Below are 11,996 nucleotides of genomic sequence, written 5' to 3'. Positions count from 1 at the left end.
CGGGAAGCTCGGAAGTGGGATACACCCACACCCCACAGCGTGGACTTTGAGCCCACTTCCCAAACACCCCCATGACATCTCGAACCCCCGCACCCTCCCCTCCCGTGCTCTCTGGTGGAGGGGGGGGGGGTGTGTGTGTGTGTGTGTGAACACTGCCGCTTTAAGAGGCGTGGCCTCTGTCTGCGTGACGTCACAATCAGGAACCACGCCCCTGCCACCCCTGCGCGCCGCGCGCCCCCTGCCGACGCGCGCGTGCCCCGCCGCCCCGCCCCGCGCCGTTACGTCACTGACGTCCCCGCTACCGCGCCTCCTCCCTGGAACGTGACGGCCGCTGTGCGCCTGCGCGAGGGGAGGGCGGGGAAAGGGCGGAGCCAACAGGAGCCGGGGCGGGGTGGAGCCGCGCGGGGCCGTGCTTCGCGCACGCGCAGTGACTCCGCGTGCGTCCCGCCGCCCCCCCGCCGCCGCCGCCGCCGCCGCCGCCGCGCCAGGTCCGCGCGCGGGAGGCGGCACGGAGCGCGCATGCGCGCGGGGCGGGCGGGGCGGGGGCGCGGAGTGCGCGTGCGCGCGGGGCCCGGAGCGTCGGCGCCGCCTGTGCGCGGGGCGTGCGCGGTGCGTGAGCGGCCGCGGCGGGCGCGGGGCCGCCGCCCCCTCCCTTCCTCACCCACCCACCCCCTGCACGGCAATGGCAGCGGGCGTCGGGCCCCCCGCGGCCGCCCCCGGGCACGGCTGGAGGAGGAGGAGGACGACGCGCAAGCCGCAGCGGCCCGTGGGATAGGCCCCGCCGCCCGCCCGCCCCCGCCGCGCCGCGCCCCCCCCCCGCCGCCTCGACGCGGAGCCGCCGCTGAGGGGCCGCCGCACGTCCCCGCCTCGCTCCCTCTCGCCGGGGGGGGCTCTCGGGGCCGCTCCCGGGCTGGATGAATGTGGGAGAAGATGGAGACCAAGACGATCGTCTACGACCTGGACACCTCCGGGGGCTGATGGAGGTGAGGCCCGGGACGCGGCGGCGGCGGGGGGCCGGACCGGGGAGGCAGTGGGGCTGCAAGATGGCGAGGGACCCCCCCCACCCCGGAGCCCCGTGGCCTTACAAGGAAGTGCGGAGGGACGGAGGCAGCTCGCCCGGCCCCCGGAGAGGCCCTGCCGGACACGGGGCGGGCGGGGCGGGCTCGGCCGGGGCTCTGTCCCCCCGCCGATCCCTTCCCGGAGGGCCCGGGGCCGCTGTCCCCCCGGCGGGCACGGGGAGAAGGGCGCTGGGTCAGGGTCCGTGCAGCCCCTCAGAGCCCGCTCTGTCTGTGTGTGCATGTGCAGCAAATCCAGGCCCTCCTGGCTCCCCCCAAGAGCGAAGATGGGGAGAAGAAGAGCAGGAGGCCCGAGAAGGAGCCCAGGCGAAGTGGCAGGGCCACTAACCACGATAGCTGCGATAGCTGCAAGGAAGGAGGGGATCTGCTGTGCTGCGATCACTGCCCCGCCGCTTTCCACCTCCAGTGCTGGTAAGGCTTGGCGCTCTCTCCCTCCGGATCTGCCCAGAGCACCTTCCCTCCGGTCGCTCCCGCTTCCCGTTAGGTCCCGGGGAGGGGAGGACGTGGGGCCGGCTGGAGCAGACAGGAACAAAAAGGAGATGCAAACCCTACTCGGGTCTATCCGTGCTGAGACTAATCCACAGCGGCCGAGGTGAACCCTCCCCTGGCTGCTTTCTGGAGGGTTGGGGGTCCACCCTCCTCCTTTCTTTTTGTGCTGAGCAGCAGGCGAGAGGCCTGGAGGAGGAGCGAGGCCGCTGGCTGCGCGGCCTGGCTGCCTTGGTGCTGCCCCTGCCCGGCCTTCCTCCCCCCCCCCCAGCGGGAAACTTCCCCTCCTCACCGCTCTCCAAGGGTGCCTGGCTTGAGGGGGACCCTCCGGAGGGCCCTGGCTGGAGAGGGGGAAGCCCTGGTGGCGTCTCCGCACCAGGCCTGACGTTCCCAGTGCTTCCGTGCTGCTGCAGCTGCTGGGAATAATGGAGGTTGCTGTCTCTGTGTCTCCCTGCCTCACTGTTTACAATATGGCGACCTTCCTTTAAATTATATTTTTATTCTCAGCGCCATTTTGGCTGCATATATGACTTCCAAACCCTTGCAGCGCTCCCCACAGTATCTCAAACGTGAAAATGCCTTCCCCATGGAAATCCAGGCCTCCAGACTTTAACGTTGGCTGGGTTTATTCCTTTCCCTCCTTTTTTCCCGTCCTCCTTGCTCTTCCGACCTGCTTGTCTCATCCGTGGGGGTGTCTGCCGTGAACTGGGGGGCTGTCGGGTGCTCTTGCTGGGAGCTCTGTGGCTTCGTTGATGAAGGCAGAGCTTTCTGCGTGCAAATCTGGCTGCCGGCTGGGAGTCGAAGTGCGTGTGGAAGCGGTGGCAGAGCTCGAGGTGCTGGAGGCTGCAGCAGGATGGGCTCTTGCTGCCTTCCCTCGCAGCTTCCCAAGCTCTCCCGGCACAAAGCGACACCACGCCAAAAGCGCCTCAACTTTCCGCCCCAAAGTTTTTCCTTTTCTGCACCCAGAGCTTGGATGCATCCGAGGCTGCTTTGCCGAAATCCCCCCTTTCAACAGTTGACACAGGCGGGCGGTTTGTGTTAAATTAGCACAGCCAGAGTGGATAATGGAGTGGAGGAGGGAGCAGGGCAAGTCAAACAGCTGGAGCTTGGGAGTACAGAGTATTCTTCCTTAGGGGAGATTTTTAACCACATTCCTTTCTCTCTTTCATGCTTTGGAGCTTTGTTTGCCACCCTGTTACAGCTGTCTCCTCTGCGCTTTTTTTTTTCCTCTTCTGTTGTTTTTTTTTTTTTTTTTTTTTCTTTTTTCTGATTTTCATTTGCTTGCTGGCTATTCTGCATTTCTATGCTAATTGAGGGTCTCTGAACACTTACTAAACTGGTTGCTGATAGCAGGAAAGCTGAGTGTTCGGTCACACTTGTGTAGGGAGTGTCCCGTTAGCAGCAGCGTGTAGCCAGGCAAACCCGACAATGCTGTAGCATGCAGCCATGACATCATCCCTCCTACCCTGAGGAAGTGCTACTGGTGGTAGTGCAGATCCTCTAATATTTACTAGGAGGATAGTAATTATCATTATTTTTCATCCAGTGTCCTTGATGAGCTTTAATTTAAGGGTGGTTTTTTCCTTCTGCCGGGCGTAGTTGCTTTCGGATGCCGCTGAACACATCCTGAGCCTTCTCTTAGCGAGGCTGGAGCAATGGCTAAAACTTCTCATTTTGGGAGGGAAGAGCTGTCACTAAGGCTGTAGAGTGTCCTGGTTGACTCTGAATCCTATTTAAACCTGACCATAAATGAGACCACTACGTGCATGCCTAAATTTCATGGCTTAATTTGGTGAGTTTTTTGTAGTTAGCGAGTGAGAAACAATCAGGTAAATCAGATACCTGGAAAGCTTTCACTGTACCTGAGTTAGTTGCATTATAGTTATGTAAAAATTTTATATAAAAATATTATATAAAAAATATGTATCTTTGGTTAACTAGTCACTGTTTAGAACAGAAGTGAAAGGGGCAATTCTAAATACTCTCTTTCACTCTGTTTGTTGCCTCTTCTGGGGTTTCTCAAGCGATCCCTTTGACAGTAGCCCAGATCCTGCTGTGGGAGGTGGCACAGTGTGGAAAAGCTTTGTCTAAAGGCCTCCAGCTTGGGCCTGGTTCTGCCTTCTTCTTCTAGGACCTTTGCTGGACCCTTGGCCATGGCCTTCAGGTGACTCAGGTTGTCTCAAAGGGATGCTCAGGTTTTGTTTTCATGTGTCTTCCCTTTACCTCCTACATCTTGCTTAAAGTAAACTTCCGTTCTGGATATAAACTTAGGCATAAAGACAGCGCTTGCAACTTCCTTTCTGCCTCCTTTTTTTTATTTAAAGAATAGCAGCTGTAATGCAAGGCTTGGTTTAAGTCATTTGAATAGCACTGCTGGGGCACTCTAAGTGATTTGTGGTGACAGCTTACCTGTTCTCTGAATATTTATTGTAAGCTTTAGTACCAGGTCGAATTTATTATCAATTTAGCATAACAGAAATTAAAAAGTAGCTTTTAATTGGTAGGGTTTGTGGTCAGTTGATTACAGCTATATAGAAGAGGCCATATTACAAAAGAAAGGGATTTTCAGAGGTATGATTGGCACAAGTCATGCAGTTAGCTGGAGGCAAACCCAGCTCAGCTTCCTGGGAACTCGTGTTGCTCCTTCCTGTGTAGAGAAGGCTCTTCTCTATCATGTTGCTTAAGCCTATAGTGAGAAAGTTGGCTTTGCTAGGTAAGTGTGTGACCCTCAAATTTCAGCAGTTTGCCTTAACTTCAGTTTAGCACTTACACCCGTTGTCCTCTGCGGGAAACAGAAAGCACTTGGCCATAACTTCCAAAACTTTCCAAGTCTGATAGTATTACACATCCGAGGTGGTAAATAACAAGTTTTGTTGTTACACCATGGAACAACTGCTCTCCTGAATTAATGTGGGTGGAAGTGACTTCCCAATTCATCTGTCGGGGTGTCAGCTCTTCCCACAACTCCGTTTTGGAATCACTAGTTCAGTGTAAAGCTGCTATAGGTGCTGTGAGAGTCCATGGGTCCAGAGGATTCCAGCCTGGCTGCAGATAAACTGGCCTGGTGGGAGGGGTACAGGAAAGTGTGAAATCCCTGCCAGATACTTCGTTTCAACATACTTGGATGAATATCACAGTCAGGTGACTCTCTTCAGGTTCGAATTTACAGATTGAGGATTTTCGGGTCCCTAGTAATTCTTGAAAACAGAACATGGAATTTTTAGCTCTGAAGTTTGTGTTTGGTTCTGCTGTTTGCCCATAATCTGCTGCTTTGGGTAACAGTGCAGAATGCATTTCCATCCTGATGTTCTGCCTTAGCCCAGGCCCCCAGGGATGGTGCACGCTCCTTCTTTACATTATTGAAAACCAATTTTCCAGTGCTACTTCTATTCTTTCCCATTTATATCCTCCTCCTGGCAATGTGATTGTTAGAATTCCCTGTGTTTTCTTGAGCTTGTAGTAAACTTGATTCACATTGAAGCGGGTTTGCAAAGTGACTGATGTTGCAAATTCATTACCAAGGATTAGAAAGATCCCCGGGAGAGGAAAAGTTTAGTTAACAAGCTGGGGGAGGGGAGCGACAACAGGAGGGAGAACCAACACAGAACAGTTTTGTGTTTGTTTTTTTTTCTCTCTCCTTTTATTTTTTTAAAAGTCTCCCTGCCCGAGTTTCTGGTTGGAGGAGCCCAAAAGCACAAACCTCGCTGAATGCTGCGGTTCAAGTCCCTCTTGTAAAATCTCACGCCGCTGGCTGTGCAGCTCTGCTGGCATGGCAGAGTGACCTCAGTCTCCTGAAGCTGACCAGTTACGTAAACAGACAGTACCAGTTTTGTGGCACTGCCCAGCAAAAACGTTCCTCCTAGCTGGGGGTTCCTCACTGCCGTGCTGGAAGAAATGCACTGTGTCCATACCGGGGCCTGCTACCTCCATCAGACTTTTTGCAACACCTCCTTGTGTTTATATTTGCAGTGTTTGGCTCATTTCCCCTCCGATTTGGCAGTCTTCACCCAAGTGCTGGTGTCGAAGAATAGGAGTAACAGAGCTGCAAAGTGCAGCAGAGAAGGTTAAACCAGAGTTATGGGTATTTTCTATGAGTCGAATTGTTTTAGTGCTTCGAATGGAAAAAAGTTGTGTTTGGCTGGTAGGACATCAATAACTCTTTCCCCACCTTATTCGGTCTAAAATGCCCTGCTTTATCTTTGGCATTTGTTCTAGCTTTGGGTTTTTACATGAATATGCAGTCTGTGATCGGGGCAAAACAATGGCCAGTCTATTGTCTGTTAATCCTTCCTTTAGTGGTTATCTTGGGCTGCCTCGGGTGGTTCAGGTGAATCTTAGAATGGTTTTAGGCATCTCGTGCTGCAAGGAGTAGCAGGATGTCCAGGAAGGTGCTGGAGAGGCAAACTTCCTACCTAATAGTGGCTAGGAGCAGGGTTTCAGTACATCTAATTACATCACAGCTTCAAAAAAGCTTGTAGTTTTAAGTGCAGAAAGTTTTTGAGGCTTTCTGTTTGTTTGGGTTTTTTTAACAGTAAATGACCGGCAAACCCCTACTTTAATGTTTATGCAATTGCGTATTGAAGGTCAGAGTAAGCTGTTCTGTTCCCAACATTTAAATGTATCTATCTTAACTGATACTGTGTTAAAACAATACTGGTTTAAGTATGTGCTTTTAAAAAAATCCCAACTTTCGTTTTTATGTATCTCTGGTTCTGATATTTTGGGAGCCTTGGGGCTAGCCTAGCCTGGATCCTGAGGCAGGAGGAAGTGATTGCCGTGGCTAGGTTTCTGGGAGGGGAGGGTCACTGTGTGTGCGCCTGCAGATGTGGTAACATGATCAGTCTTGGCAGCTCTGCTCAGCCAAGTTGTACCAATGAGATTTTTCACTCTCCTTATTTTGTCCTAAATCTCTCTGTGCAAAGGGAGATAAGGTCAGCCTAAATCTATGGACTTCAGCTGAGGGCTTCAGCAAATCATTCACAGTAAGAATTTGATGAACTCGTGATTGGGTGACTTTGAAACCACCATTCTCACCTGTGCGTGTGGATGTTAAACTGAGCGTGAGCAGATTTTGCAGTGTGGGCAAGAACTGGGGATTTGGATTGAGCTGTGGGTCTCTGCTGCAGTTCCCAACGTCAGTGTGGAGTGGTAGAAGCATGGCTTTGGGATTCTAAAGTCAAGGATTCGAAGTCGAGGAGGGGGATGTTTAACTGCTTAACTTAGGTTTTGCCTTCAGACATGGCTGCTGCGTGGACTGGTGTTACATCAAACACCCGCATTGTTCCAAAGCTGTTTAAAATGGCACAGCGGGAGACTGTGAACAAGGAAAATTCTCTGTGGTTTAGTACCTTGGTTTAGGAAAGTGCCAGTTTTCTGCTGACCACGACTTGTGGAACCAAGAAGTCTTTTTTTCGGTGCTGCTGTGGGATCCATTTTTGACTTGACTCCTCAGGATCAGGAGGCTGCAGCGGTTTGCTTCAAGGTGGGGTTCACTGCTTTGTTCCTGCTGCTCCAGAGCTGGTCTTTCCTGGTATGTCAGCCTGCAGGCATGACTCACGGGAGCCTTTCACAACATGGAAAGGTCTTCCCGGAGGAATTCCAGCTCCTCCAGGCATTTGCAAAGGAAATTCTTAATTGGATTAGATTCATAATACTAATCTGCTAATGACTGTTTGTTATGGAGATCTTGGCACTATCTTGTAAATATATTCACCTTCTTTTAGCTCGACTTGTCTTTTTATCACATACAAGCTCAGTGTTGTTAAGATTGTACTGCCGCCAGCAGATCTGATAGTTGGGAATGGAGGACTACTGTGTTTATTACACAAGATCTTATAAAGCTCATAATTCTTCCCTCTCTCTCTTTCCATTTCTCAGTGTTGTTTTAGGTGGGGTAGTAAAAGAGAAGCAGTGGTAATTGGCATGCCTGACATCCGGCTGTACTTCTCTTACCACGGGTGTGAAGGACACCCCGGGGTGGGGAGTGCCTCTGTGCAGTTGTCAGTGACAGAACCGTGTATTTTTAGTAAGAATCAGGACCAAACATGCATTATCCCCCCCCCCCTCCCAAAAAGGGCCTTTTTTGGGTTGTAGGTTCTGTTGTGGTGGTGTGAGGAACACCTGCAGGAGAGCAGGGCTCCTGTTTCCCTGTGTAAGACAGAGTCAATTTGAAATTTCAGTTGTAGCATCGATACTGAAACAGTTTTTCAAGACTAACAAAAATTCTTCCGTTTATTGACCCACACCAGTGGATGTTAAACTGCTTTTGTTGCTAGACTGACTCACTGGCAGGTATCAGGTTCTTGAGTTTTTCCTGTGCTCTGCAGCCTTTCTTAATCCTTGAGTCAGTAACAAATAGCAGGAATCTGCTGTGCAGAAAGGGAGCAGTTACTTCCAGAGTAGGAAAGAGGTGTATCTCCCTGAAAGCAAGTGTGACAGGCTGAATATTTAGGAAGTGCTGTCTGTTGGAATATAAATCATGTGAGAAGGATGTACCCGTTTTGTTTTTTTTAAACCAGTCAGGAAGTTCTCTTGGACTTGTGAAAATGCAAATGTATCTGGGGATATAACATGGCTTTGTTACTGGGGTATGAAAGAAGTGAGTGTAAGCAAAAAGCATCTTGCCACGTCAGGTTACTGGCTAGACCTGTGATTTTTGTGACACAGATTGTCAGAGCTGGCTTTTCCTTCTTATAGTAATCGATTTGTGCTGTCTCCAGCTCCACTGCTCGCTAGATGTCTGCCCAGCTTCCTCGAAGGAACACTGCAGTATCCAGTAATTCTGTAAGCTGAGTAAAAATAGTGTTGTAGCTTCCCTTTAATAAAGGGGTTGACAGATACCAGTTGTAATGCAATCACATACCTTTCCAGGGTATGGAGTAAATGCTCCCTATAGCCAAAAATGAAAGGGGGAGAAAAAAAGAAGTTGTATAAATCATTCTTCCTGTTAGTGTATCAGATCATGAGCACAAAAGGCAAAGACCATCTCAGCCAGCTGGGGGGAATCGAGTGCCTGAACCCAACTCTAACCCATTTCTGCTGACGTCTGCTCTGCACGATCACTGGAAGCAAACTAGATGGAGCTGGAGATTACCGACTTTGAACCCTGCAGAAAGCACTGGCCTGAGGATACAATTTAGCAGGCTGAAAACCCCATGCTGAATTTCTGGCAAGCACTAGTGATTGGTGTGAAACACCTGCCTGTACAGCCTCTGACTTTGGGCACGGCATCATGTGAACTTCCCAGTGATCTCTGTCTAGAATAGCAACAGGAGCAAGATATGAAGGTGATCTGGAAAAGGCAGAAAAGAATGTATGCCCTGCTCTAACGGTGGTTTTTTTTTTTTTTTTTTGTGGATATTTCTGTCTCTGCTCTTTTTTCTCTCTTCCCCAGCATTCTTGGGAAAGCCTAGTCCACATGTAGATGTCAGAATTACAGTTCACTTGTGCCTGTGTGAAGACAAATTCATGCTTTTGCTTTTATGGGTCTGCCCTTCATCCTCTTGTGATGTGCTGCTTTCCTTTTTTCCACCTTATTGCCGCTGTCCTTTCACCCCTGTCTCCTTTGAACATGTTCAGTATGGCTGGGGCTGAATGTGTTCACTTCTCAGAAACCTCTCAGACCTGTGTTTTGATTTTTTTTTTTTTCCCCCCATCAGAGATGTCTCTTCATTTATTGTTCTTTAAAGACAGAATTGGATGAAGTGATTCTCACCAGGGCTGTGTTGTTCCTCAGCCTCCTTTCTTTTCCCTGATGCTGCCCTATGTGTCATCCTGCTTTGAGAAGATGACTTCTAATCTGTTAAGAAGATGGTGCTATAAAGACCCGAACACTTAATAATGAACCTGGGCATTGAATTCAGGCTATTGTTACTATTGTCTGCAGCACAGGCATGAGTGATGCCTGGGAAAGAAACAGGAGTCAGGATGTGCAGAATGTCTGAATTTCTGTGTCTGACCCACATTTTTCAAAGTCAACAATTCTTCCTATCGACTTCCATGGTTTCTGCTTGTAAATCCAAAGTTGGATGGTTCCCTAGACAAATATGTCTCAAATATCAGAGTTCATAACCAGTCAAACTAATTAAAATAATAATCAAAAAACTTCACTGCGGTACTAATGGTATTATACACTTTTTATTGCATATTTATTTTTATATATGTATACGTTTACATATGTGTGGAAATTTGATATCTTAAAAAACAATACTTCCTTTAATTTTTTGTCAGCTGGACATTAATGAAGGTAATAACTAACAGGTTGTCTAGGGAATGGTCTCTGTGGGCCAGGTTCTTTCTATAAATAGAAGTAACTAATTACATCAGGTGATCACATGTTTACATGCAGCTTATCCAGTTTATTGGACCCTCCTGCTTGTCAGGTTGGAGGCAGAAAAGTTCTACTTCATGCCCTGGAGGGAACTTTCCTGATTCCCCATGAACGTCAGGATGGCCTGTGCACGAGGGCACGGGGAAGAGGCAGGACCCCCAGTGAAGGCAGGAAGGGAGCTGAGGTAAGGTAGATAAACACTTGCTTCCACGAGGTTCTCTTCCCAGGATGAGAGTAGCAGGAGTGGTTTCATGAAGGATTCACATAAATAAGTTAATTGGCGTTGAAATTCACAGAATACTCACAAAATCTGTGATACAGTCCTGAAATGGTACCTGGTTCTTAGGAGCACGGTGGTGCTGCTGCCAGAGACTGGGACTGCTGGCCAAACCCTTGAAGTGTTGAACACTGGCAGGTCTAGATAGTAAAAATAAGCACACAGTGAAGGAAATTTTGGGATCTGGCATACCCAGCAATGCTGCTACTTAAACCTTTAAGAGTTGAACTCTTCCTCCACTCTTGTAGCATCATGTAGACAGTGTAGTGTACCTTTATTTTTTCCTTGGATACATCTTGTTCCTCGCTGTCGCCCATATAATGGTGTTTTAATCCTGCTTCTGTTTACTGTCTCTTGCTGAACCCTTATTTCCAGCTCTGGCCATGCTGTTGGAAAGATGCATGCTAAGCAGATGCAGCGTTCCAGATGATGGGATAATTGGTGACCTGTGAAACGGTCATTTTGGTTCCCTTCCATGCATAGTGGCAGCCAAAATAATCATGTCCTGACCTGTTTGGTGGTGTCCAGGAGTGCTTGCTGGATGTTACTAATTTAGAACTTCTTATGTGCATGCTCAAGACTTTCACTTCAGTGTAAACAAAGCTGTGGTGGCTGCTATCAAGCTTTCTTCACAGGTTCCCTCAGGAGCTGTTGCACCACAGGTAGAAGTATAGTGGGTGATGCTCTGTAGTTAATGTAAATTGTGCTGCTGACTTAAAATAGGTATCACTTATAAACAATGTGAGCCTAATGGAGGCCAGAAAGTTGCTGAAACTGTTAGTTTTAATGTGGTCGGGTCATGCTTAGAGGGCCATAAAGAACAAAAAATTATCCTGGGCTTATCTGAAGTTTGGTGGTCTCTGCATTGGTGCTTGAGAAATCTTTGGCTTTTTCGGGAAGATTGTTCCTTGTACAGCTGAATGTCACAATTTATCCATGTTAATGAGCAGAACTTGGAGACTTAACTGAATAATTTGAGGAATAACAGTGGAGGAGAGGAGGGAGCTGATAGTATTCCAAATAACCACCTCTAAGGTAATTGGAGTCTGACTTTTGGAGTCTGACTTTTGTCTTCAGAAGCTCTGTGTTGATGCAAGAGTACAAGAGGAAGGTAAGGGAGTTGCAGTGGAGGGGAACTCACCGCAGGCTGCAGCTGTGAGCTTGTTTGGTGTGGTTTTATTCTGTCTAAGGTAGAGGCTCAGAGTTCCAGGTATCCTCCTCCAGCCGGGTTTGGGAGCAGCTGTGAGCAGAAGTGTGTAACTTGGGCGCAGTAAAAATGTTCCAAAAAGCTGAATTTGTAAATGATGCAACTTTCCCTGTTTCTCAATGGGGCTCTTGTAATGCCCTGACAGTGAGGTTGGTTTCCTGGTTTGTTTTAGCTGCCATTGAGGCCCTGCTGTAGGAAGCCAGGGAGCCTTGTTCTTTATGAAGCTGGTAGAACAGCTGTAGCTCTATCCATCATAGGGATAAATAGGAGTCCATAGAAGAGCCGAAAGCCTTCTTCCCTTAACTGGCAAACATATCTAGCATCCTTCATTATCAGCCTGTCATTGAGGCTTGGTCAGTTAATTAAGTTTCCTGAGAAGGAAAAATGTGTTTGCCTGCATTTTTTCATGGTGTTACTATTTTCCCCCCGCACAGAAAAAAATATTTAAGTCCGGTTGTTGAAAACAACTGACGTGAAAGACAAGTTATTGAAGAAAGCTTCACCAGGCACTGGTTTGTTTTCCTGCCACCATTATCCCAGCTGGTAGCTGGCTGTATCCTGGTGGGTCCAAAAGTAGTGTCAACGTGCCTTTGACGCAAGATGGCCAGGAATGCAGTGTGT

At 49.1% G+C, this 11,996-nt stretch overlaps 1 protein-coding gene across 2 annotated transcripts in view; it reads left to right on the top strand.

Moving 5' to 3' along the window:
• Nucleotides 1-808: 808 nt before the first annotated feature.
• The window catches only part of PHF12 (PHD finger protein 12), a 32,127-nt gene continuing 20,939 nt past the window's right edge, over nt 809-11,996 (top strand). The window contains exons 1-2 of one of the 2 annotated variants that reach the window (XM_039562685.1): nt 809-983; nt 1,306-1,487. In XM_039562685.1, the coding sequence (XP_039418619.1) occupies nt 915-983; nt 1,306-1,487 (251 nt within the window). In that variant the 5' untranslated portion in view covers nt 809-914. Of the gene's footprint in view, nt 984-1,297; nt 1,488-11,996 lie in introns of both variants that reach the window. The other variant, XM_039562686.1, reaches the window with a different exon arrangement.

The sequence above is a fragment of the Corvus cornix genome, chromosome 19, assembly GCF_000738735.6.
Source record: "Corvus cornix cornix isolate S_Up_H32 chromosome 19, ASM73873v5, whole genome shotgun sequence".
NCBI classification, from domain to species: domain Eukaryota; kingdom Metazoa; phylum Chordata; class Aves; order Passeriformes; family Corvidae; genus Corvus; species Corvus cornix.
This window is presented reverse-complemented; position numbering and strand designations above follow the sequence as displayed.